Source organism: Microtus pennsylvanicus, chromosome 2, assembly GCF_037038515.1.
Source record: "Microtus pennsylvanicus isolate mMicPen1 chromosome 2, mMicPen1.hap1, whole genome shotgun sequence".
NCBI lineage: Eukaryota > Metazoa > Chordata > Mammalia > Rodentia > Cricetidae > Microtus > Microtus pennsylvanicus.
This window is the reverse complement of record NC_134580.1, coordinates 30813895-30841663: the sequence shown is the minus strand read 5'-3', so window position 1 is coordinate 30841663 and position 27769 is coordinate 30813895. Positions and strand designations below refer to the sequence as shown.

Sequence of the window (27769 nt, the reverse complement as noted above, 5' to 3'; positions counted from 1 at the left end):
GAGTCGGTCCTACAGGGCTGCTTGCAGGACACATTCTCAACCTGGCAACCCAACTTAGGCCAGGCTGACTAGGAATACTCTCCTTGGGGGAGAGAAGTCTCACCCTATGGAGAAGACCGTGTTCTCTGCCAAGAAATGGGGCAAAGGTCAGTCACTACCCAGAGCACCACTTCTGATGTTCCCGCAGGCATGGGGAGAGGGCAAGGCACTATTGTTCCACAAGACAGCCTAGGGCACCTTTGCACCTCAGTCCTCCACACTGAGCTAGACCCTGTGGGAAGCCTACCCTTCCTGCCTGGGATTTTACCTGGAGAGATAGATGTTCTCTGGAGTGGACAGCTCTTCCTCTGCAGGAGGGGCCTGTGGCCAGATGGTGTCCTGGGCATCTGGCATGGGTCCCCAGAGTGGCTGTCTGAATCTCATCCAGACCGATCCCCAACCCGTGGCTCAGAAGCCATGGAGCTGGGGCTCGACCTCTTCGGGGCTTCAGAGAGAAAGGCACAGGAAGGAGACTCTTAGTGACTTCAAAACACACAAGACTTAGTGCACTGCCCAGCAGCGCCCAAGTACCCGACATGTTCCTCCAAGGAATCTTTGCCTCCTTTGGCCTTGTCCCCACCTCTCCCTGCTTGGCTCAGCATCTCTGCTGTCCCCCTGTTGCTCAACAAGCCTGAGGTCACACTTCAGGGGACACCTGGTCTTTCTGAAGGGACAGATTGTTATGCTCACAGTGTGCCATAGTGGACACAGGCATCATTTATCACAAAGGACAGGAGGAAAAGTACAAATCAGATGAAGTGAGAAAGGTGCTCACCTGGTTCTGTGGGTGCCTCTAGGATCCCCTGACTGTGGAGCCTGGTTCTCACGGGAGGCATGGTTACTCTCTGCAGGAGGCAGGCAGCAACATAGGTGTCGGAAGCCATTGACAAGGGTTTTCTTGACCCTCTTCCAGCGGTGACGCCTCTGGTTTTGGGAGGAAGCTGGCCCGGCATCCTGGGGCTGACCATGGCTGATGGCCTCTTCCTGTCTGGTGGTCAGCAGTGTGTCCCCAAGGGAGGAGCCTTTGGGGGTTACACGCAGAGTCGTCCCCAGCGAGCTGCAGAGTTTCTCTGCATCATTTGCAGCCTCATTGTGGTCTGCCCCATGAGGGTGGTACAGAGAGCAGGATGTCTGGGCCCTCGCCGTCAGGCTGCCACACAACCCGATCTTCGATGGAGAGAAACTCTTGCTGCTGTCCGGGCTGCTGCTAATGAGGGAATCAGCCACAGGACAGCGCAGGTGGGATAGGTGGGCAAGGCCTGGCTCCATGGGTGTTGTGGGTTTCACCTGGTGATGGCAGCAGTCCCCCCCGGGTGCCTGGTGTTGCAGACTCAGGTATGTGGCCATCGCCTGATCAAATTTTTGGACTTCTAGACACTCAATTATTTCTTCACCTGCCATGGTGCCGACAATGCTAGGGCTCAGGGTGCCTGGGAGACTCTGGATGGATGCCCGTGCCTGGCTGTTCCTGATCATGGGGCGCGTCAGGATTTGACTGATGGTGGGCCTCCTGTTGGGGCCGATCATGAAGATTTCCACGATTACGTTGAAAATATCAAGTGGGACATGATAAGGAACGCTGAAGTTTGCAGCCAAAATTTGCTGCTTCAACCCCATAGAAGAGCTCGCTTGGAACGGAAGGTGCCTGGCCACCATGTAGTAGAGGAGCACGCCTAAGTTCCAAACATCGCTGGCATAGCCATCGTATGGCTCCACTCCGAAGAGTTCCGGGGCACAGTAGGCCAGAGTGCCGCAGAAAGTCTTTAGTTTTGTCCCAGGGACAACTCTGACTGCCAGGCCAAAATCACAGAGCTTGGCATTTCCAGAGGCGTCGATCAAGATGTTATTTGCCTTAATGTCCCTGTGGACGATACAGTTGTCGTGGCAGTACTTCACTGCCTGTACTACCTGTCCAAACAGCCTTCGAGCCTCGCACTCCTGTAAGCCTCCCGGTTTGCGAATCTGACGCAAGAGGTCCCCTTTGGAGGCGTAATCCATTATGAGATAAGTCATGTCCCGTGTCTGCACCTCCCGAAGGAACCTGATTATATGCGGATGAACGAGGGATCTCATTATATCAACCTCATTGTTGTTCCGGGCGCAGTCCCCATTCACATTTGCCAGAATCTTCACAGCCACGTAGCTGACAGTGGGCATGTGAAAGGCCAGTTTGACTGTGGCAAAAGTTCCTCGTCCCAGAGTTGTCAGCATTTGATAGATACTGCTAAATGTCTCCTTGTCACAGTAGAGGGTCTCTCTGACCTCCTCCATGGCCAGGTTCTCGCTGAAACACAACGGGAACTTTAAACAAACAGTTTAAATCACACCAATGAGAATGTTTATCACTATGAATTCCTACATTCCAAAGAGAAAAAGAGTCACAGATATTTCAGGCAACCTAACCAGCTACGTAGTGCTCAGGAAGGGAAGGAAGTACCTTCCAAAGCAGTGGACAGCAGAACATAACACAGGTCAGGTTGGCCGGATTCACCCAGAAACTGAGAGAAGAAAACAAAGGGTCGCAGAAGCTACGAGCCACTGATTGGGAAGGAGAATCATCCTCTTACTTGAGCTGAACACTCATTGAGAGACAAGATACTAATAAAATCATATGTATGAGAAGTTGAGGAGACAACAGACACCCTGAAAACAGAGAGTGTCTAGGTGGGGAGATGGCTCAGGAGGTCAGAAGGTTTACTATTCTGGCAGAGGACCTGTGTTTGGTTCTCAGGACCCTGGTCAGGTGGATCGCTGCCTCCAGTTCTAGGAGATCCTATACCTCTGCCCTCTGAGGGCATCCAAACAAATGTGTGGACGATCGCAAGGGCAAACACAGACACACACACACACACACATGTATACTACAAACACACATTTGAGTTCGCTTAATGTATACTCACATGTACTATATATAATTTTAAAAAGTGATATAAGTCTTTTTGATTAATTTTCTTTCTATGACCTGGAAAGGCATAAGACGGCAACAGATCCCCTAGGTGCGGCACTTCAGGAACTTATGTTGTCATGGGATTGCTGTGAGGCAGACCTGGTCTTCTGCGAGAAGAGTCCATGCTCCTAACTGCTGGGCTGTCTCTCCAGGCTAACCCATCTTCCAAAGAAATCTGTTTTTGAAAACCTTGAGAGTCCTTCTCATGGACTGGAAAATGTGGATGGAATTGAGAAACTTCTTGATATAAATTCAAGTAAGAAGACATGATGAAGAACAAGATTGAAATATTTATGAGGAAGGAATCTGCATAGGAAAGCCCAGGAGCAGGCAAACCTACTGATGAATCCTCCCAATCTCTTGAAAACAAATGTCAGTGTTCCTCAATACTCCATAAAATAGAAAGGTCCTTAGTATTCCAAACTCATTCATGCCCAAAGCAGGAAAACACAATGAAGAATAATAGAGGCTATTTCCATGATGAACATAGATGTAAAGTCCTTAATAATACTGCTTAATACTTTTCACCAAATTCACATAAGTCAGGCCATACTTCACGGTTAAAATATGCTCCCAAGGATCCTTGCGAGGATAGCTCTACGCATTTAGCCTGACAACACAACACTGAAACAGAATTAAGGGCAAGAGTGCCACAGTCATACAGAAGGACGGCCACAGAGAAGGATGAAACTGTGGAGCTCTCAAGAACATGGTTGTCACCAGAGAAGATCGCTCTACATGGGAAAAGCCAGTCCTTCAAATGTGTCACTTTTCTTCTCTCATATGTGGAACTTGGGAGCAGGAGGAGGTCCTCAACATAAGAGGAGGCTCCTAGGAATGTGGAGGAGGTCGTGTGAGAAGAAAGCATAGCAGCGTGGGTTAATCACATGATCAAGTGCTCAGAATGCATTAGAGATGTTCCTGCGATTGCCAGGACTAAATTGTTCCTATGATATGGTACGCCATAACAAGGAAAGGCTTGAAATGAGAAAAGAGAAACAGACCAAAGAACACATAACAAAAGTAAATGAAGAAGTAAAACTAAAGACAGAGGTTGTGGGGAGATGAGTTAGTGTTTAACAGCACCTCCTGCTTTTTCAGAGAACCCTGGTTCGAGGCCCAACACACATGGTGCTCACAATCAATTATTATTCGAGTTCTAGCTAATCTGTCTTCTTCTTGTGACCTCCACAGGTGCGAGGCTCTTGGTACACACAAAGAAAGAAAACAATATACTCATACACATAAAAGAATAATATTAAAAGTTATACCCCAAGATGCACAACTTAAATATGAAAACTACCGGGCTGTGGTGGCACATGCCCTTAATCCCAACACTCAGAAGGCAAAGCAGGTAATCTTTTAGTTTGAGGCCAGCCATATCTACAGACTAAGTTCCAGGAAGGCCATAGCTACACAGAGAATTTCTGTCTTGAATTCTCCTCCCATACACTCACAAAATAAACAGAGTAAAAAAAAAAAACATGAAAAAGTAAGCTCATAAATCAAGCCAGAAAATGAATAAATACACAGACAACAACAACAACAACAATCAAAGGCAACAAAGCTGAAGGGAAACTTACTATGTTGGAGTCCAGCAGCTCTTGAAAGTCCAGTAGTCTCTTTCACCAGCACAGAGCTCCAACCACTTTCCACCTCACGAACCCGCTTGCACTGTAAGGAGAGGAGGCAACCTCAGCCAGTGATGTGATGGCACAGGCGCTGGCATTGTGAGGTCAGAGCAAGAAAAGGACAAATGGTGGCTTTTCACAGCTCACGGGTTTTCTTCCCCTTCTGTCACCAAGTACAGAACGGCTGAGTGAAAAAATGAGAACATGAAGGGACTTGGGAGGGGTGGGCAGGAGGCAGTGAGATCAGGGGAATGGGGCTTTTCCCATCTCTCCTCCCGAAGACGCAGCTTCTGCCTTGCTCCATTCTCAGTACTACTCCTCTTCCCTCTTCTGTTTCTGTCTCTCTCTGCCTCTCTGCTCCTCTCCTCTTTCCCCTTCCCTCCATATCCACTAAATAAATATCCAACCTCACTCTGCAAGGCGTGTCTATCCATCTGTCTCAACAAACTGAAATAAAGAAAGAAAAGAAAAGAAAAACAAAAAAACTCAGGGAGTGGAGTGAGCAACAAGTTGACAAGAATTAGCCAAGGAAGAACAAAGTAGCCAGCAATATAGGAAGAGAGGGATGCACAGGATGGTGTAGGCAAGCACTTAGCTATTCGGGGTCTTTTTAGTTTGGGATGAGTGAAGAGATGCTTTTCTTGCTGGGTCTCTGTCCAAATAGGAAAGTAGATTCGTTGCATCTTGGCCACTCTTAGCTAGCAGGTTATCACCCCAACATCTGAGTCCCAAGTTTTTTTGTGTTTTTTTTTTTTTTTGGATTTTTTCGAGACAGGGTTTCTCTGAAGCTTTCGGTTCCCGTCCTGGAACTAGCTCTTGTAGACCAGGCTGGCCTCGAACTCACAGAGATCCGCCTCCCTCTGCCTCCCTAGTGCTGGGATTAAAGGCATGCGCCACCATCGCCTGGCTCTGACTCCCAAGTCTTTATTGGTAAATAGAAGAAAAGAGGCTTAGTTAAAACTTACATTTGGTGACTGTGGCCAAGCTGGTACCAGCAGGACCAGAAATCCGGCTAGGCCTCAGCCTATGTGGTGAGGTGTTGAATGTCAGGCCCTGGGGAGAAGAAAGTAATTAAAATACAGGATGATTCAGGTTAGGCCATTAAACTGACAGAAAAGCAAGAAAAGTCTCATAAAAGTGAGCACTTGGCTTTTTTTATTAGTTTGTCAGGGCAGGTTTCTCTGTTTAACAATCATGGCTGTCCTGGAATTCACTCTGTAGACCAGGCTGGCCTCAAAGTCACAGAGGTTCAGCTGCCTCTGCCTACCGATTGCTGGGATTCTAGGCGTGCACCACTGTGGCCGGGCACATGGCAATTATTAAAGCTAGGAAAGTTGAGGCAGAGGACCTGGAGTTCAGGTCAGCTTTGGCTACACAGTGGCCTTGAGGCCAGCCTGTGCTACAGGAGACCCTCTCTTACCAAACCAAAAAGCAAAAGCAAACAGAAGAGCAAGGACTGCTTTTGTCTTGTACATGATTGAGGGCCCCAGTGCTTCAAAAGTAACCTTGGCTGTGAGACACAGGGCATGGACTGATAGAGATATGAATAATTTGCATTTTGTGGATTTTAAGGTCAATTTTGTTATATGTATATGTATTTCTAATCTTGATTAAGGTATTGTGATTGTGTAGTTCATTTAAAAATGTAATGTATACAGGTTGTTAATGGATAATCATCTACAATAGTCAAATTTGTAGTCATGTTAGTTAGATTTTCTAGATATATAGAGATATATTTCAATTAGATAGACATTTTCCATATCTTTCAAAGACTGCAGAATATGGCATTTAATGTTTTAATAACTTAGGGCTTTTCATGACAATGAGACACATCTGCTTCTGGCAGCAACAATCTACTTCAAGAGGAAGATGGGCATCGAAGAGGCTCCTTATGGAGTTTGATAGCCATTTTGGCAAGAAACTGCTCTTGCCTGGACTGTTGCATAAACTGGCCTGGACACAAAGAACCCACAGAAGGAGTACTGCTGACTTCCCTAAAGGTGATATGATCTTTCAGGGTTCCTGATTCATGAAAGTTTCTGCGAGACATTCTGCAGGACACAACAGATAGTGACTAACCTGCCTTTGAAATTTCCTGCTTCATGGAAATGGCTCTGGATACTATGGGCCTGTAGGCCGAAGATGGATGCCCCAATGGTACAGAGGAACTTTGGGTGACTGTCCAGGCAGCGAGATGTCTCTGTGATTCCTAGAATTTTGTAAGTTGCTTACTTCTCATTTACTTAGGTAATATTATATCCTTCTGGAGTTTTTGATGGAGTTGAAGAATAGATAGATAGTTATAGTTATAGTTTTCCTTAGTTATGATAAAGAATAAAATAGATATCGTACCTGTAGTTCTTCATTGATAACTGTTTTGTTATATGTAATCTTACTATGTTAAAGTGAAAGCTTTTCTTTTTTGTTTAAACAGGAAAAGGGAAAATGATGGGTGAGAGTCTTCTGTTTTGTGTTGATTTCATTGGTTAAATGAAATTTAATCTTGGCCCTTTAATAGGACAGAAAATTAGTAAGGCAGGGTATACAGAATAGGATGCTGGGAGGAAGAAGCTGAGTCAAGTAGTTGCCAAGATTCTCCCACTCCAGACATACACAGGTTAAGATATTTCCTGGTAAGCCACCTTGTGGTGTTACACAGATTATTAGAAATGGGTTAGATCAATATGTAAGAGCTAGCCAATAAGAGGCTGGAACTAATGGGCCAGTCAGTGTTTAAAAGAATACAGTTTCTGTGTAATTATTTCAGGCACAGCTAGCCGGGTGGCAGAAAGCAGCCCGCCGCTCCTCATCACAATGGACACAAGTGTGTCATGAGTGTGACATCAACACCTGAGGTGGGAGGGTGGCACTCAGCCTTTTTGTGTTCTTGAAGCTATGCTGCCTTCACCTCACCTAAGTAATCAACAGATTTACCCTTTAAATGGACCTCACAGGACCCACCCAGAACCAAGCCAAAGAAACTGGATGGAAGTTTACGAAAGTTCAAGCAGGATGATCCCTGTCAATAGAAAGTTCACACCCCTAAGGCATCGTATGTGCACACATTATACACTTAGTTACTGGATTGCAGCCTTTTGTGAGGACAAGGCCAGCCTGGTCTACAAACCAAGGTCCATAACAGCCAGAGCCACACTGAGAGGCTCCATGTCTGGAAAAATAAAGAAAAGATGAGATGAAAGAATTTTCCTCTAGCCCAGGCTTGTGATAATCAAATAAAGGCAGTCCTTGTCAACAAAATGTCCCCCTGTTTTTCCAAAAGTACAGGTATTTGGGGTGGGTCTCTGGAGTGCTGGGCAGAACATCCCAGCACTAGGTAGTGTTGTTCTAAAGCGTGTTCCTTGAGGTCTCTGGCCAGCAGAACTGATCCTTTGCTTCCAAATGATTATTGCCCCCACACCGTGCCTGATAACACATGAGCTTTAATACTGCAATCGCCCTGCTCCCTGATAGAAAATGAAAATGTCCCACAAAAGGTCAGTTTCAGGCACACAGAAGGACAGAAGATGGTGGAGGGACCTGGTGTGCTATGTCCCACCAAGGGAAGTTCCTCTCTTCCTCAAAGAACGGGTTCTTTTAGACTTTCACTTTTTCTGTTCTTGAATCCTTTTCAGCTGCCCTGTTCCATCATTAGCATCACAAAATGGGATCTAACTCTTACCTCTGGCCCTCTCCAGCCCTGACTTTGAACTGCCAGGAAGATCCTAAGACAACCTCTTTGTAGGAGGCTTTCTGCTAGAGCACAGGCAGACATCCATCTGTGCCCTTCCTTAGGACACCATCCAGTGTGCCTGTCAGTCCTCAGGACAAAAGTCCACATGACTTGGCCTAGACTTGGAAAGTACCTGACTGAGTTATTAAGTGAGAACACCAAGGGACTTGGAAAGGGTGGGCAGGAGGCAGTGAGATCAGGGGAATGTGGTCAAAGCTTTCCATGTGCGTGTAGGTAAATGTCACTGAGAGAATACTCATGTTGTAGAGTCAATGTACACAAATGTTTTAAAATGGTGAATGAAGGAATGAACCCAGAGAAATATTAAAACTAAAGGTTAAAGTAGAGTAAACATCTAATTGATGCAGATGATAAAAATTGCCCCAATTATACCCCAGACCGAGGAAGAAAGAAAGGAAGAAAGGGTTATTTTCAATCCTGGAAACATATACCTCTAAACCCCAAATCTGTGACCTTAGAAGGAAACTCACTGTGTTCAGATTCAACAGCTCATGAATATCCACCAAGTGGGACCAGCTCACTTCTATCTAAATCACTCTTTCAACTGCAGATCTGTCAGGAGCCTCTCTCAACTGTAAGGAGAGGAGGCAGCCTCAGCCAGAGCAGTTAAGAAACAGGGTTCTGTCATTGTGAGGTCAGAGCAAGAAATGGACCAATGATGGCTTGGCTTAGATCACTGGTTTTCTTCACATTCTGTCCCTAAGTACAGGAAGGCTGCCCTGGTCAGTTGGCAGGTAGGGGCCTGGGGAGGCTGGTTACACCCAGTTAGCATTCACTATATCTCCCTTTTTTGTTCATCGTGTTTGTTCTTTCATTCTTTTGTTCTTTTGGGGACCTGACACCCAGCTCCCAATTAAATTATACACAGTAGCTTCTTCTTACTTACAATGCCTAGCCTTAGCTTGGCTTGTTCCTTTCCAGTTTTTCTTATCTTTGAATTATTTTGTCCACCTTTCCCTCTGGCTCTGGGCTTTTTAGTTTTTTGTTTTTTTTTTTTTAAAGCACTCTGTGTATCTTTCTTTGATTATTACTCAGTGTCTGGATAACTGGATAGCTTACCCTAGCATCCTGCTCTCCTTGTTCTCTTGCTCTTTCTCTGTTCCTTCCTCTACGATTTCTCCTTCCATTTATACTCTCTGTGTGACTGACCAACCTATCCTTTCTCCTGCCTTACGTTTGGCCATTAAAATCTTCATTAGCCTACCAGGTGTTTTAGACAGGCAAAGCATCACAGCTTCACATAGTTCAACAAGTGCAACCTAAACAGAAGTCACACACCTTGAAATAATATTCTACAACACCACATGCCCTATCTTTTCCTTCTGGGTTTATTTACCAGGTTCTCCAACTTTGAAACATGGCGACATGCTAGAGATCAGATTTCAAACACGGGATCTTTCCTTGGGTATTACACATCCAAGCCCTAATAGAAACCCTTTCCACTTTAATAATCACAGTAGTTGGAATCATGTGAATTATAACAGGCTCTGGATGTTGTCCTTCACCATTATGGACACTGTATACTTTTCAGGAGCCATTTTCCCAAAGATGATTGCAGGCACCATTGTCCTAAGAATGTTTGCAGAAAGCCTCACTATCTTGAGAGCTATTTTCTCATGAAAGCTGCCACAAATCTCAACTTTCTTGATAGGAGGGACCATTGTCCCAAGAATGTTTGTAGAGAGCCCCCACATCCTAGCTACCTTGAGAGCTGTTTGTTAAGCAGAGCCACAAAAGTAATGTTTCCACTTACCAGGTGTGCTGACTAGTGACTTTGCTGCCTTGGCAAAGGCCCCCAACCCGATTCAGGTCCCTCATCCAGGGGCTATATAAGCCACTGCCATTATGCTAAAAAATGGAGGCTTTGACAAGAGAATTTGGCTTGGCCTCATTCTTCTCTTGCGCCCATGTTCTTTCAGGTAGCACCTCTCTAGACCCTGGAATAACTGGACCTGCTGAGCAGGTAAATATACTTGCTTTCTCTTCCTGTGAAGAAACATCATGACCAAAAACAATTTGAGGAAGGAAGGTTTACTTCCCTTTCACTTTCCTATCAGAAGCTACCATGAGTGGAAGTCAGGGCAGGAAGTCAAGACCAGAACCTCGAGGCAGGAACCAAAGCAGGTACCATGGAGTAAAGCCACTTACTGACTTGCTCTCCTTTCCTCTCTAAGACAGCTTATTTTATAGATACACCCATGACCTCCAACCAAGGGACATCAGACACTGATTGAAATTCCCCATAGACTTACTTATTAGATAGTTAAGTTCCTTCTTCCTCAGATTACTCCAGCGTGTGTCAAGTTGACATTTCCAACTGGCACACACTGACACCCATCTATTAGTGGATGGGGAGCATGGTCCACTTCTCACAGACCCTAACATACTGTCACGACTTTTGGCTCATGGAACCCATCACATCCGTCCTCAAAGCAATCAATTCCTTTTGTAGTAGACTCAGATTGATCAGAGTAACATGGTAGCCTCTGATTGACTATGGGATGCTGTGGGAATGCTCTGTTTCCAAGGACACTCCAGGGCAAGTGACTAACTTCTACGGGGCTGAGAAGAATAGACTTTATCACATTTTCTCCATAAGCTCCTCATCCAATTTCCTACCAGACAGAAAACTAGGACCCCAGCAGGCAGTGTGTTGATATGTTCAAAGTGATCAGAGGAAAAAAAATCTATCAGTGGTCCCGGAATCCACACCTCTGAAGGGGGAGGCACATGTGGTTTCTTCAATGAAACCGGATGTTCTGGGCCAATATTTTAGGGAAAGTAGAGGGGGAAATCCTCCCAAAATAAACCAAATAACCACCAAAATAGTTGAGAATGCAAATGAAAAATTTAGAGCAGACCTCGGAGCTAGGGCAACTCCCAAGTAACTTTTCTGAGTGTTTTTAGACTCCTTTAGCTCTCATGGCTACTTTGATGATTTAAATTCTGTTTTGTGTCTCTGTCTATGTGGATTCTAAACCCTGGTACAGTTGGTGCTGTCTTAGTTCCAGGTCTTTATGATCTCATGCCTCAGAAATACCATCCATTGCCACCTGCATTAAGCCATCTGCTACTGCTAAGGCTCTCATTGTTGTCACCGTCTGACCTCCAGTCCCTCACTGCCACACACCACCTTCTACAAATGTCTCCACTGCCTGTTTGTCCTGCAGTCGAACCCTAGACCAAACCACAAGATCAGCTATCCACTCCCAGTTCTACTTTTTTCAATCATTTATCGTTTTTAGTGAGATATAATTTTCTCCCCTCCCCTCCCATCATCCCCCTCCCCTCTACCCTCTCCTATGACCCCCATGTTCACAGTTTACTCAGGAGTTGTCTTTTCCTACTTGCCATGTCCATTAGATCCCTGTGTGTCACTCTTAGGGTCCTCTTTGTTGTCCAGGTTCTTTGGGTTGTGAATGGTTGGATGGGTTTTCTTTGCTTTATGTCCACTCATGAGGGAGTGCATGATATTTGTCTTTCTGGGTCTGGGTTACCTCCTTCAATATGATGCTTTCTACATCCATCCATTTGCCTGCAAATTTCAAGATGTCATTATTTTTTTTTTTTGCTGTGTAGTATTCCATTGTGTAAATGTACCACATTTTCTTTATGTATTTTTCAGTCGAGGGGCATTTAGGTTGTTTCCAGGTTCTGGCTACGAAAAACAATACTGGTATGAACATAGTTGAGCACATGCCCTTGTGGTATGATTGCTCATCCATTGGATATATATATCCAAAAGTGGTATTGCTGGGTCTTGAGGAAGGTTGTTTCCTAATTTTTGGAAAAATCACCATACTGATGCTCAAAGTGGCAGTATCAGCTTTCATTCCTACCAGCAATGCAGGAGTGTACCATTTACCCCACCATATATCCTCTCCAGAATATGCTGTCATTGGTGTTTTGATCTTGGCCATTCTGACAGGCATAAGATGTTATATCAGAGTTATTTACATATGCATTTCTCTGAAGGCTAAGGATGTGACCATTTCCTTAATTGTCTTTCAGCCATTTTAGATTCATCTGTTGAGAGTTCTCTGTTTAGGTCCATACCACATTTTTTACTGGAATGTCTGTATTTCCCACTTTTTCTTCCATGAGGTTCAGTGTGATTGGTGTCATGTTGAGATCTTTGATCCTTCTGGATTTGTGCTTTGTGCATGGCGATAGTTGGACCTATTTCATTCCTCGACATATTGATATTCAGTTATACCAGCACCATTTGTTGAATATGCTTTCTTTTTTAATATTTTATATATTTTACTTCTTTGTCAAATATCAGGTGTTTGTAGGTGTGTGGATTGATATCCATTCTTTGATTCAGTTCCATTGGTCCTCCTGTGTGCTCTTATGGCAATACCAGACGGTTTCAGTATTGTAGCTCTGTAGTAGAGTTTGAGTCAGGGATTGTGAGGCCTTCAGAAGTTCCTTTATTGTACAGGATTCTTTTGGTTATCCTGGACTTTTTGCTTTTCCATATGAGGTTGAGTATTGTTCTTTTGAGGTCTGTGAAAAATTTTGCTGGGATTTTGATACACGTGGCTTTGAGTATGTAGATTGGTTTTGGTAAGATTGCCATTTTGACTACGTTAATTCTGCCTACCCGAGAGCATGGGACATCTTTCCATCTTCTAGTGTCTTCTTCAAATTCTTCCTTCAAAGATTTAAAGTTCTTGACTCACTGGCCGCTGGTCAACTTGGAGGCAGAGGACAAAGGGGAAACTTTGTGGACCGCCTATCGATGAGCACCTGAACAGGAGCTGCTGTCCTTGGAACCGGAAGAGATCCGGAAGCGCCTGGAACTACTGAGTGCCAGATCCATAACTGCTGCCATGATACTGATCTGGGGCCTTCCGGGGGACTTGACCAACCAGGAAGTAGGCTATTGTGATCTTCTGAGCGACTATGAACTCAAGGACAGTTGGTGGACAAATACAAAGGGACAGCTTTCGTGACCCTGCTGGAAGGGGATCAGGCTAAGCTGCCATCAAGGCCTTCCACCAGAGCCGGCTTCGAGAGCCGGAGCTGTCAGTTCAGCTGCAGCCTACAGATGCTCTGTTGTGTGTGGCCAAGCTGCCGCCCTGCCTGACCCAGGCACAGTGTGAGGAGCTGGTGCGGCCCTTTGGCAGCCTGGAGCGCTGCTTCGTAGTATACAGCGAGCGCACAGGCCACTCTAAGGGCTATGGCTTGCAGAGTACATTAAGAAAGGCTCGGCTGCCAGGGCAAGGCTGATTTACTGTGCAAACCACTGAGCCCCTAAACACTGTATGTGTATTGCACAGATGCTGGGCAGCTGTCCCCTGCCTTGTTGCACTCTCGGTGCCTCTGTGTGGACCATCTGCCACCTGGCTTCAATGATGTGGATGCCCTGCACCAGGCACTGTCCGCGGTCGATATGCCCACCTTCTTTCACCTGCCATGTGGCAAGGGTGGGCAGCTGAGGGGCTTTGCAGTACTGGAGTATGAGACAGCAGAGATGGCAGAGGCTGCAGAACCAGAGGGCAGGTAGCCTGGACCTGGGTGGCAGTCACCTTCGTGTGTCCTTCTTTGCTCTAGGTTCTACTGGCCACAGCATGCTGACAGCACTCATTGCTGCCCATGCCACGGCTCCCAATCGAGGCAAGGGACTCCCGCTTGAGCCAAACATCCTGCAGCTGTTGGACAATCTGGGCCCATCTACCTCCCTCCAACTGCTGCTCAATCCTCTGCTGCATGAAGTGCCAGTGGCCAGCAGGGCCTTTTGGGTGTGCCCACTCCATGCTACGGCTCAGCGGACCTACCCTGTCCACTGCCCTGCTCCAGTTAGCCCTGCACACCCAGAGTCAGAAGAAACCTGAGATCCTGGGAGACTCTCCTCTGGGTACCTCCAGGCAGGTGCCCAACCTGTCAATTCCCTCCTTGGGAGGTGTCTTCAGATGGTGATGCTGGCTCTGGGACTGAAACCTGCTGAGGGAAGCCACAATCCCTTACTACCACCACTGCTGGGCCCTTCTGGGGAGACCGGGAGCCCATGAGTCTGCATTCCCCAGCATCCCAGCTCATTCCACACCCAGCCCCTGTGGGACTCTGAGGCCCCAGTCTTTGTTAGAGGCCTCCTGAAGGACAATGTGCCCCTGCCAACCACCCCTGGGGTGTCACTGTTGGTTGAGCCCCCAAAAGGACTACCGCATCTCCCTGAACCCCTACCTGAATCTACATAGCCTGCTTTCATCCAGCAACCTGGAAGGCAAGGAGACCCGGGGCTGGTGAGCATTGTTTAATTTGCATGTGTTTGTGGGCTCTGGAATTAGCATTGCTGTTGAATTCTAATTTTAAGCCATGGAGATCTGATAAGATGCATGGGGTGTTTCAAATGTTTTGTGTCTGTTGAGGTTTGCTTTGTTACCCAGTATGTGCTCAATTTTTGAGAAGGTTCCATGAGGTGCTGAGAAGAAGGTATTTTCTTTTCTGTTTGGATGGAATGTTTTATCGATGTCTGTTGAGTCTATTTGAGTTATCACATCTGTTAGAGCCACTCACAGCTCTAGATCTACTCTGGAAGGTGACCTTTGACTCTTGTCAGTGCTTTGACCCTGCTTATCTCTCAGGGGTGATGTGAACAGCCTTCTGGGATGGATGGCTGGGACCAAGCCTGCTTTGGTCTCAAGGTAGAGTGGCCTCACAGCAAAACCTGCCTTCAGTCAGGTCCGGAAGGGGTTAATCTTAACAAGCCCTGGCTGGAATCTTCTAGGGTGGTTGCACCACTGTAGAGAATTAGATCCTCAGGAAATACTGGTCTTTGTTGTGATAGTCAATGGGAGGCTCCCCCAAGGGACTGAAATGGCTGAGAGGTCTAGTCACATTTTGGGTCTTTCCTAGTTAGGTTTCCACTGCTGTGATAAACGCCATGACTGATACCAACTCGGGGAGACTGGGGTTTGTTCTTTACTACACTTCACCATCCATCAACGAGGAAAGCTGAGGTTCAAAGCTGGAGGCAGGAACTGAAGCAGAGACCATGGGTGAAGGCTGCTTATTGGCTTTGTCTCTCTGCCTTTCTACCTTCTTTGTACAACAAAACCACCTGTCCCAGGATCACATTATCCACCTTAATTAGACTAGGCTCCCCTGCATGAATTAACAATGAAGAACACACCCTGTAGTCATGTCTGCAGGCCAATCTGGTGAAGGCAACTCTTTGAGGTTCTGTCTTCCCAGGTGTGTCTACTTAATAACTGAGGCTATTACTGCAAGGTTTTATTCATTTTCGAGAGATGATTTCTTGAAACCCAAATTGACCTCAAATTCAATATTTAACTGAGGATGACCTTGAGCTTCTGATCTTCCTGTCTCTGCCTCTCAGGTGTTAGAGTTACAGGCATGTGCCACCGAGGCTGGCTAAGAAATTTTTATTCCTCTTCCCAGATCCATATTATTCCATAATGTAGTGGATTTAACTGTCCCTACTTTAAATCTTTTCTTTTATTTACGTATCTATTTGTTTTTGCAGTAGGGACATCATATGTGCAGGACCTTGGGAAGAACTCAAGTATAGACATGTGCCACCACCCCAGCTTGTGTGTGTGTGTGTGTGTATGTATGTAACATGTGTGGTCATGTGTGTGTACATGTACTCAACTAGTGCGTGATGTCTTTACCTCCTTCTCCCTTTTCTTCCCTCAATCAATTATTAATTTTGTTTTTTGTCATTGCTTTGACAGGGTCTTTCTGTAGTCCTGAAACTCCATATATACACTGATCTTGAACCCACAAAGATCTCTTGCTTCTGAGTTCTGGGATTAAAGGCATGTGCTGCCATATTCAACTAATCCTTGTTGTTTTGTTTTGTGGAGCCAGGATCTTACTATACAGTCCAGGCAGGCATGGAACTTGGTATGTAACTTGGGCTGGCTTTGCATTTATAATCCTTCTGTCTGCCTCCCAGCTGGTGAGATTAACGCATAGGGCATCACATGGGTTTCAGCCTCAGTTTCAGGTCTGCATCCCTGTCTCACCGACCTTTAAAATATTACCCTAGATCAGTCAATTCTGTAAACTAGAGACAAGAGCAGGGGCGGGCATCTGGGAAGGCCAAATTTACATGGATAAAAATGTCTGTCCTCATCTGGTACATACAGAAGCTCTCTTCCCATCCTCGGTATGTCAGAGAACCTTAGAAACCTATTTGTTCTTTCATTATACCATGTTTTTTTTTTAACTTGAATATTTTGTATACAATGTATTTCCAGGAAATACTTTCCCTCTCCCCTCCTTCACTCTAGATCAGTCCTTCCCAATGTGGCGAGAACTCCATTCCCAGTTAACAATGATATTTTAGCCGGGCAGGGTTGGCACACTCCTTTAAACCCAGCACTTGGGAGGCAGAGGCAGATGGATCTCTGTGAGTTCGAAGCCAGCCTGTTCTACAAGAACTAGTTCCAGGACAGGCTCCAAAGCTACAGAGAAACCCTGTCTCAAAACCAAAAGAAAACAACAACAACAAAACAAAAGACAATGATATCTCATCACATCAGGGCCTACCTGTTATTACAGATTAGTCTTTTATTCCTAGTCTGACATTCAAGAGCTCCCAAACAGGGACAAGTCTTGGTATATTTGGCATAAACAGACATAACTTTTGCTTGTCTGTGGAAAGAACAGCAGCCACAAATAGCTTATATGCATACGTTACCTGGGAAGGGACATTTTTGGGTGGCTCAATTCTAATGGATGGGTCCCACTCCCCTGGAGGGAGCACAGTCACCTGGTCCAGGAACTCATCTATCCCGGCCAGAAGGTCATCTCGCTCCTTGGCTTTATATGCCACATCATGAAAAATCTACAGAAGGGAGGAAAACACCTTAGGAAAACTCAACATTACTGTGTTTGCAACGATATCCACTGAGAAATGGATACAGCCTCTTGATTTTTATCTCTGGCATGGATATCTAAGACATAAAACTTAGTGCTTAAAGGAACCTAACGCAGAGTGCGGAGGTGCCTGTGCCCGTGAATCCAGGCACACCCCAGACCACAGCAGGAGGGCACCTCAAGTGGAAGGCCAGGTGGGCTCACGGAGTGAGACCCTGTGTCAAGGAGATAAGACACCACTTAAAGTCATTTTATTGTCTCCACAGGAGAAAGGACACAGAAATTCTCTTAGTCACGTCTGAAAATAGACAGTCTTGCTAATGGAGGTCATCTGTGAAAGGACCAGAGAGAGATCACACATGAACTTAGCGCACAGATGTGTGCCTTGGACAGCCATACATGAACTTAGCGCACAGATGTGTGCCTTGGAACCACTGCACAGCAGCCCTCACCAGGTACAGAGTGACCATGACACCTCCACATGACACTGCCCGAGGGCACAGCCTGACCTTATGCAAACCTCTCTTTCCAGGGAACAGGAGTATTTCTTTATACAAATAAGTTTAACATATTTAATTAACTATATTCTCTAGAAAGTTAACTCAGGCTTCATGAGCTACATTAAATATGAGTTGACACATTTTACTTGGCAATAATAATTCTCCCAGAAAATGATGTCTTTGCATCTTGGATTACTTAAAAAAGGGAGAGTTAAGTGGCCATAGTGGTACATGCTTATAATCCCAGCACTAGGTGTTCAAGGCCAACCTGGGCTACTAAGAACCTGTCTATAAACAAACAAGCAATGGAACTGCAAGGAAAGTCTCCCAGAGGGTGTGGTTCTCTTTGAATGGCTCCTAGAGAAGTCCCGGATGCTTCCCAGCAGATGCTGCCACAGTCCTTATCGTATCCCCAACAACGCACACAGCTTCCGCGAGATAGAAATGCTCACTAATTACGAGATGAGTGGATGGAAGGCAGAGTGGTCTGTACCTCATCGGTCATGATGGTGGCCATGGATCTGCCAATCTCGTGGTACTGCTGACCTTTTCCTACTGGGCCCAGCAAGATAAACAAAAATCTGCCAAAACACACAAAAGAGGGAGCTACATAAATAAAGAAGGAGAAGGGACATCTTATCCACTCTAAATAGCAAACCTCGCCCCGACTACCACACAGAGACCATCACCGCCTTCAAGAAGAACATCAGCCTGCTATGGCCAGGCGCCACTCAGAGCTATTAATAAGACATCATTCAATAACGTGGCTGGCTGGGCTTCTTAGCGTTACCATAGACACAGTTCCTAGCCATAGAAAGGATGTCTTTTCAAAACACTGCACCGCTGTGTAAATTCAAGGTTATCTAATCCCCATCCATTGTTCTATTAAGAAAATGACAGAGAAAGGGAAGGATAAGAAGTTGAAATGACCAAGTCCTGGAGAGGAGCGTGAATTGTGTTCTGGACATCTGTGCACTCTCTATAATCAGTGGGGCTCTGAATCACCACGTCACCACCTTGGGGCACACAAATAGCCAAGTCCTGCCAGCACTGTGGAAAGACATCAGTACCTTTCCCTAGAGACAGTTCCCTGGAGACGAAGGCCTCCTGGTGTGACAATCCACTGGACCTTGCTGTGCTCTTTCCCTGTTCTCCTGGGCTCTTCTTCCAAGGCCAACAGTACTCATGGTCACAGCCTTAAAACTTAGAACTCACTCCCCCTCACCCCTCATCCTCCCTTCACCCCCACTTTCATAGCTCACCAAGGAATTTTAAACACTCTCTCCGAACGGCCCACCCTAACTTCTGGTACTAACTAGCTGCTAGCGCCAGTGCTCACACAGGTCACTCAGCTCGGGGCAGGACCCAGGTACCTTGTTGGGATGGGCACTTCTGTCAGGCCCGAGAGGAGCACAGCTGGGGAGAGCCTCACAAAGGCGACGATGGGACGGTCCAGAGTGTCCACCTCTCCAACCAAGACATTGGAGGCCTCTGCCCCAGTGGGAATTTTTTTCATGAAATGAAGGTCCACCTGAAAGTACACAGGAGCCTTTGAGAATTTAGGAGCCATCGGCTTCGCTAGCAATCATTCTCTTCAAGTATCACTCAAGGTTACAGAAGAGTTCCTCACTGTTTTATTTGATTTTTATAAAAACCCTGAATGGAGCGATCATAGATCAGATCAGTCCACTATTTTAAAAAAAAAGGGGAAGAGATTAAGATTCAGGGAGAGAATTCTGACTACAACTACGGAGTATAGAATACACGCATGAGTGTGTACACACACACACATTTATCATTTATAGCACATATAAACTATATGTAATTTAGTGTGTGGGGTGTGTGTTTAGGTGTTGTATGTGTGTGTGTCTACACAGGCTGCAGTCCATGTATGGAAGCCAGAGAACACCTTGTGAAAATCAGTTCCTCCACCACTGTGTGGGTTTCAGGGCAGAATTCAGGCAGCAACACCTTTAGCCACTGAGCCACTCAAGAATCAAAGTTTAAGTCCGAGAACTTTCATCCCACCCCACCATGCTCCTCTGGGAGGAAGCGCCTCGGGAGTTCTGGGTCATGTTATTTCTCCTTGCAAATACTGACTGCTCCATCAGATGCAGCAGCCACAGCCCTCCAAGAAGAGCCAGACATCACGAGCTTTAGGAGGCAGCGGCAAAATACTGCAGTGACAACAGTGACGAGAGTGAGAAGGATGCACGGCAGCAGGTGCCAGAGGGTCACTAATGCACCGGGAGCCGGGGCAGTGGGGCTCAGCAGCAGGCTGCCTTCACTGCGCTGAGTCGGCTGGCTGAGTGTGCACAGGGAGACAACAAGGAAGATGGCGTCCCTTTTCACAGAGCAGTGCTGCTCCTGGGGAAGGCTCATGAGCCATCGGAGCTTACCAGACCCCAGAAAGATTCCGGAAGACCCTGGGCTCCACTACAGATAACCTTCGGTCTAGAAGTCAACCTGCCATGTCTCCTCACCTTGCTTAGATCCACAGGACTGTGCTCGCAATTCACTCCGTTTTTCACCTCAAGACTCGTAGTTGGAGCAGACTGAGGAGAAACAGTCTGACCTATTTGGAGACAGTCAAACAGAATCTGCCAAGGGCTTGCCCCTCCTTCCCCTCAGATCCAGCCATCCATCACAGCCAGCTGTGACCTCTACAGGCTGGGAGGACTATGAAGCAGAGTCCATCACGTCTGTCCCTGCACTCAGTGCTAAGAAGGCAGAGGTCTAGTCCTCCATTACCTTCCTATCTTCCTTTCTCTCTGCAGAGAGCCATCCTGACCCTCAGTGCGCCAGCACCTCTGCACAGAGCTTGGCAAACAGCTTGCCAGCAAAGGAGGAGAAGCTGCAGGCGAGGCCTCGCCCAGCCATGGCAAGAGAAGTGGTTAACAGCTGGGCCCACCCGCGCCTGTACACAGGCTATGGACCTAAGCTAACACACAGAAATCCCACAACAAATGGAAGGAAGGTCCTGCCATTGTCTTTATTAAGTGCGATGTGAAGATTGTCCAGGGCCATACACTCTCCAGGGGGTGGAGCCAAAGCACAAGCCTGGAGGCCTGGCTAGACCACAGCAGTTTGTGTCTAAGCAGACTTTTGTTTAACTGGACAAGGCTGCAGCTCACCTTCTCTGGCCCAGCTCCTCATCGATGTGACCATTCTCCCCAGAGCTACACCTTCTCTGGGAGCACAGGGGATACATCCCTCACCTCGCAGTCCCCCCTGGAATGCTATCCAAGGGCACACGGAGAAGGGAGCATCCTAGTCACCCAGCTCACTACCCATCAAGGAGTCCAGGGGCCTAAGTGTCACAGCCTCGCCCTGCAGTAATTCCGCATCGCCAACTGGTCCCCAAATGTGTTTTCAACAGAGAGAAAAAGAGAGACACCCCCAAGTCCTTACCATCTTTGTCCATGGAATGTGGGTCCGATTGCTTCTTGCCAACCTCAGCAAAGGAGCGGACAATGGGAATGAAGTTGTTCCTCCGCCTATCATTCTGATGGTGGTGTTTCTTGAGAAGGGCTTCCCGCACTTTAACCCTCATACTGTCATTCAGGTCACTGAACAGTTCTTGCTGGTCCAGTATCAGGTCTAGGAAAGAGACATTCACAGCAACACTCAGACGGAGAGTTCAGGAACTCAAGGGGAAGGGTATGAGGTGGCAGGGGAAGGGGAAAAAGGCAGAGATGAGCTGCTCTCCTAGCGTCACCAAGGTGGTTTCAGCTTCCTGTCTGAAGGAGCATTTGGGTTTTGTAGGTATGGAACACCGTCCTTTGCTTATTTAACAACGAGACAACAACGTGAACACATGGTTTAGGGACAGAGTGTCACTATGCTACGTAGGCTGCCATGAATTCCCGGGTTAATGTGACCTTTCTGCAAGAGTGGGACTTACTGGAGCTGGAGAGATGGCCCCATGGATAAGAACACTGACTGCTCTTACAGAGAACCTGGGTTCTATTCCGAGTACCCCCATGGTGGTCATAACCATCTGTAATTCCAGTTCTAGGAGACCCAACACCCTCTTATAGCCCCCAAGGGCACCAGGCATGTGGTGTACATGCACACATGATATCAAACGACTCATACGTATAAAATAAAACTAATTAATTAAAAAAATTTTAAGGTAGGACTTAATCACGGTGAGTATGCCATTATGCTTAGCTCCAACCATTGCTTAGGGAACGAGGTCTCTGAGTATTTAATGCATGCCCAGAACTGTACCATGGGGTTTTCATCTGTCCAGTCCTCACTGAAACTCAAAAAAGTGGGCATTTTGATGAAAATTCTTTTTTAAATTCTATTTTTAAATGGATTTTTAATCTATATTTATGTGTGTGTGTGTGTATGCCCCATATGTGTGCAGGTACCCAGGAAGACTGGAAGAGAATCATCAGCTCCCCTGTAGCTGGAATTACAAGTGGCCATGAGCCACACAATGTGGTCCTGGGAACCAAACTTGAGTCCTCTGCAGGAGGAGCAAATGCTCTTAACTTCTGAGCCAGAGTTCTTCCAAACAAGGAAACCAAGGCACGGTTCTTACAAAAGTCCCCAAGCTCTTACACCTGCGAAGCCGAAGAGCCAGGGTTCGCGTCCAGCTCTGGCTGACTAAGAGCCCACGATTACCCTCTTAACTCTGCTGTCCTTCCTCCATGAGCCCAGCATTGTTGTAACTGTCAGGGATGCTGCAACCTTGAGCTCCAGTGGATACTTGAAAGTGCAGCCTATAATCAACCCAATTATAAAATGGGGCACTGAGCTGAACAGAGAATTCTCAACAGAAGAACTTCAAATGGCCAAAAGACACTTAAGGTCATGCTCAACTTCCTTAGCGATCAGGGAAATGCAAATCAAGACAACTTTAAGATACCATCTTACACCTGTCAGAATGGCTAAAATCAAAAACACCAATGATAGCCTTTGCAGGAGAGGTTGTGGAGAAAGGGGTACACTCATCCATTGCCGGTGGGAATGCAAACTTGTGCAATCACTTTGGAAAGCAGTGTGGCGGTTTCCTAGGAAATTCGGGATCAACCAACACTGGACCCAGCAATACCACTCTTGGGAATATACCCAAGAGAGGCCCTATCATACAACAAAAGTATATGCTCAACTATATTCATAGCAGCATTGTTTGTAATAGCCAGAACCTGGAAACAACCTAGATGCCCTTCAATGGAAGAATGGATGAAGAAAGTATGGAATATATACATATTAGAGTACTACTCAGCACTAAAAAACAAGGACTTCTTGAATTTTGCATACAAATGGATGGAAATAGAAAACACTATCCTGAGTGAGGTAAGCCAGACCCTAAAAGAGGAACATGGGATTACTCACTCATATTTGGTTTCTAGCCATAAATAAAGGATATTGAGCCTATAATTCGCGATCCTAGAGAAGCTAAATAAGAAGGTGAATCCAAAGACAAACATATAGGCATCCTCCTGAATATTAACCTTCATCAGGCGATGAAACGAGACAGAGTCAGAGACCCACATTGGAGCACCGGACTGAAATCTCAAGGTCCAAATCAGGAGCAGAAGGAGAGAGAGCACGAGCAAGGAACTCTGGACCACAAGGGGTGCACCCACACACTGAGACATTGGGGATGTTCTATCGGGAACTCACCAAGGCCAGCTGGCCTGGGTCTGAAAAAGCATGGGATAAAACCAGACTTGCTGAACATAGCAGACAATGAGGACTACTGAGAACTCAAGAACAATGGCAATGAGTTTTTGATCCTACTGCACATACTGGCTTTGGGGGAGCCTAGGCAGTTTGGATGCTCACCTTACTAGACCTGGATGGAGGTGGGTGGTCCTTGGACTTCCCACAGGTCAGGGAACCCTGATTGCTCTTCGAGCTGATGAGGGAGGGGGACTTGATCAGGGGAGGGAGAGGGAAATGGGAGGCGGTGGCAGGGAGGAGGCAGAAATCTTTAATAAATAAATAAATTTAAAAAAGTATATAAAAGAAAAGAAAGTGCAGCCTAAAGAAAGGTTAAATTGGGGATGGAGAGATGGTTCCGTGGTTTGGAGCATGGGCTGCTTTTCCAGAAGACATACATGCAGATTAAATATGAATATATAATGAAATAATAAAGTTTAAAAATGTATTATTTAAATTAGTTAACTGCTCACTGAAGACAATCACCAGCATTAAAACTATCAAGGTTTGCGGAAGGTCTTACTTGGTTCTGTCATCAGGGCTCTAGATAAATGTCCAGAGCTTCAGGCCCTACACTCTATCCCTAATTCCATTATTCCTGACCTATCTGACCTTGGAATTACATGACCACTCTCTTCTCAGTCTCCCCTATACAGAGAGGACAGCGCTGATGTCTCCCCATGCTGATGGCTGCCACATTGAGCTGTGAGCAGCTGGTCCTCCTGCCTGTTCTATGTGCCGGGACCAGAGGGGTGAGCAATCAAGGCAGGAGTCCTGCATATTTAGCCTTTATAATGATTATTTCTTCTCTCATAAACACTCATGCTTCAAAATCCTGCACTTTGAAAGAAGAAAATTCCACCAGGGCCCTCTTCTAGCTATTGTTTTTATCTTTTCTCTTCCCACTTAAAATTCTCAAAAGCAAACAATCGTACTTTAAGAATTACCTGCCGCTCCCTGCCAAGTGCCAAAGTGTCACGAAAATCCGTGTCTGCTCTGGGCCTTTAGGAACACAGCTCTGCCAAGAACTCATTTCAGATTTCCGGCTTCCAAACTTATTGTTTGATTGGTTTCATTTTGAGATGAGATCTTGCTACAAGCCCAGAGTGGTCTTGAACTTGATCTACCTGCCTTACCCTCTGAGTGCTGGCATTCCAGGTGTTACCGCCACACATGTGGACTTGGGTTGCAGCAGTCCTGGTGGCTAACACAGGCTTGGCAGCTGGCACTGGCTGTCCCCTCACCATCCGCACTCCTGAGCTCAGTCTCCACGGGCGACTCGCTTCCGTCAGCCTGCTTATGCCCCGCAGTCATCCTCAGACAGGTGGTGTCCCCACCCCCATTTTTATCCTCAATGATCTCAACTGCCCTGGAGACTGTAAGCACCAAATGCCATGGACCGGTGTGACCTATCTCAAGTCACATCAAAGATCCGATCATGAGCAGACATCATCTGGATGTACCCACACCCTAAAACTTAGCAAGTACAAAATGAAACCCATCCTCTTTCCACCCACCAGACCTCCGGATTTTCTAGTCATCCAGCCACAAACTAGAATCCTGAACATTCTTCCCTTCCTGCCCAAAACCAGTCCATCAAGTGATTCCCACCACTCTACCTCCTGAGCTGCTCTGGCAATCAGCCCTTGCTGTAGGGCCCTCTGAGGGGACCCTGGCCCACTGAGGGGACCCTGGCCCACTGAGGGGACCCTGGCCCACTGAGGGGACCCTGGCCCACTGAGGGGACCCTGGCCCACTGAGGGGACCCTGGCCCACTGAGGGGACACTGGCCCACTGAGGGGACCCTGGCCCACTGAGGGGACCCTGGCCCACTGAGGGGACCCTGGCCCACTGAGGGGACCCTGGCCCACTGAGGGGACCCTGGCCCACTGGAGCAGGTAGCTCTGCCAGGTCTTACCCTCCTCCCTCAGCCCCTCTGCCTTGCTTAAAAACCTTTGGATTGCATTCCTAAAGCTGCCACCAAGGTTTCTTCCCTTGTTGTCCACCTCCTCCTCCTGAGACTGACTCGAGTCCAGCTATCAGAAGCCCCCTTTGACTCACCTAATTAACATGCCCAATTAAAATTAAACACCTCACCCTAATACAGATTTCTCTTACCTTACCGTTACGTGCCTATGTGCCACATCTGTCTCCTCCTATTCGGAGGCGGTCCTTGGTCCCTCTGGGACAAATATTCCTGCCCCCCTTCCCTCATCAGCTTCCCCATCCCCCCTCAGCCCTACCTCTGTCACCACTGCGCCCTAGCCCACTGTAACATGGACCCCCTTCCCTTCTCCTAAAATTCCACCTGCAACGTCATCTGCTGCTTCTTTTTCTGCCTGAGTCAGACAGCAGCCACTTAAACTTTTCTTCCCCACTTATAAAAGATCACCTTAGAAACAGGTGCTTGGATGTGGTTTGTACCTAATCTGGGGTCCAGGAAGGAGCAGCCCTGTGCCGGGGGTGGTGGAGGGAAGGTCTCCTTCCTCTGCAGTGGAGCACCATCTCACCTGATCGGATCCAACGACCTGGTTCACGCTCCCTTTAGCTCACCCTCCGTCTTGCTTACAGCTAATTTGATCGAGTACTACCCCCCAGACTTCAGCAGGGTCTCCTCATTCTTGATGATTATAATATCACTAACTCTCCGGGGCTCCTCCACTGAAAAACAGGGCACAAACTTTCTGGGGAACTTCATGGGCATTTATACACATAGTCAGAAGTCAATGAAATACAGATGCGACCCACTTGGATTAAAGTCTATGAGTTGAGTCGTGTGAGGGAAGATAAAAGTACTCTGGGAAAATTCCCAGAAACCATGAGTGTTGGGACCTCAGTTTCTTCAAAAACACCCAACTGTTCTGGGATGTGCTTTTGTGCCCCTTCCAGGTGTATTGATTGGACAGGAGTAAGTTTATTCTTTACGACTGGCTACTGTTTGTATGAGGTGTATTGATTGGACAGGAGTAAGTTTATTCTTTACGACTGGCTACTGTTTGTATGAGGTGTATTGATTGGACAGGGGTGAGTCCACTCTTTCTGATTGGCTGCTGTTTTTATAAGCCTCCACAGAGAACATGTTTTTGCCAATTGCCAAGGGCAACTTGCCCACTACCTGAGACTTGCCTGTGGCGCTGTCTTCAGGGTGTAAACTGTACTTTGGGGCTCCATTCTCGCAGGTTCCACTATCTCTAGAGCAGTGAACGTGACTCTAACTCTGAACTCACTTTTTTTTAAAAAATTCTACTTCCCCCACAGTTGGGAGTACACCTGGGGCACCGCCTTAGGAAAGAGTTCGCACAGGAGTCCATCAGTACTGACCTCCATCCCCCGGGGCCCCCAAAAGTCCTTAGAGAGGCATGATTATTTAGACACTTGGAATGGAGAAATCTTTAACCTGTCTACTAGAATGGAGTCAATCTGAGGGGAAGTGTTCCACATGCCATCTGGTAGTCTCCAAAGCTGTGCCCCAAACACAGTATCTTAAAGTCTGTTCACATCAGAAAACCCCACAAGACAGGTCTATCCTGCATGCTGCGCTGAACCATGGGAATGCTATGGCTCACGTTCCTGCATATCTGTTCTAGATGACATATTTTATACTGCTAAATCTTTAATTTTCTTCTTTTAGGTATTAGGATTGTCACATTATTAGTGTGCACGTGTGTGTGATGAAGGCGTGCGCCATCGGGTCTTCGTGGAGGACAGAGGACAACTTTCCTAAGTTACTTCTTCCGTCATGAGTTTCTTGGTGGGACTCAAGTTGCCCAGCAAATATGTTTACTAACTGAGCCATCTGAGCAGTCCTTTCATTTTCTTTCTTTCTGACTTCCTTGTTCTGTCTGTTTTTCTTAAGATAAAGTATCACTGTATAGTGCAGGCCTTGAACCCGTCTTTCCCCTGCTTCAGCCCTGCCAACTTCCAGGATTACCGGTGTGCACCAGAACACCTGCCTCTTATACTTTCTATTTATGCAAAATGTCTCGGCCCTTTATTAGCCTTACCTGAAATTTCTTCTATGCTGCTTGCACGCATGTCCAGGAGGACAGAGCCATTGATGAGGCAGCTCCTCAGCTCAAACAGACTGTGCAGAGAGAGGGTGGCCACGTAAGGCTTGCTCCAACGCTCTCCCCCATCTTCAACATCCTCTTCAAACTTCAGCCACCTGCAAACACGGCCAATAATGAGATGCCACAGACAGAAGATGGTTTTTTTTTCAAGAGGACAAAATATCTAAAAGGTCATAGAGAACACTGGAACACCTGGTTCAGACACAAAAATACTGGAAAAGCAAGTTGTGACACAGTGCAAATCTTTTTAGTTTTGTTTTTTGAGTACGGGTTTCTCCGTGTAACAGCCCTTGCTGTCC

General features: G+C 46.6%; 2 protein-coding genes and 1 pseudogene across 2 annotated transcripts in view; 1 reads left to right on the top strand and 2 right to left on the bottom strand.

Annotated features, from left to right (window-relative positions):
- Slc4a8 (solute carrier family 4 member 8) overlaps positions 1 to 27769 on the bottom strand; it is a 147236-nt gene that overhangs the window by 93827 nt on the left and 25640 nt on the right. The window lies entirely within an intron of this gene.
- LOC142845186 (sperm motility kinase-like) lies at positions 811 to 2310 on the bottom strand. Its single transcript, XM_075963943.1, has one exon. The coding sequence runs from the start codon at positions 2308 to 2310 to the stop codon at positions 811 to 813; it is 1500 nt and encodes a 499-aa protein (XP_075820058.1).
- LOC142845182 (ribonucleoprotein PTB-binding 1 pseudogene) lies at positions 2387 to 14620 on the top strand (annotated as a pseudogene).

Coding starts and splice junctions, on each gene's coding strand:
- LOC142845186 (XM_075963943.1), bottom strand. CDS start 2,310: ATGGAGGAGGTCAGAGAGACCCTCTACTGTGACAAGGAGACATTTAGC.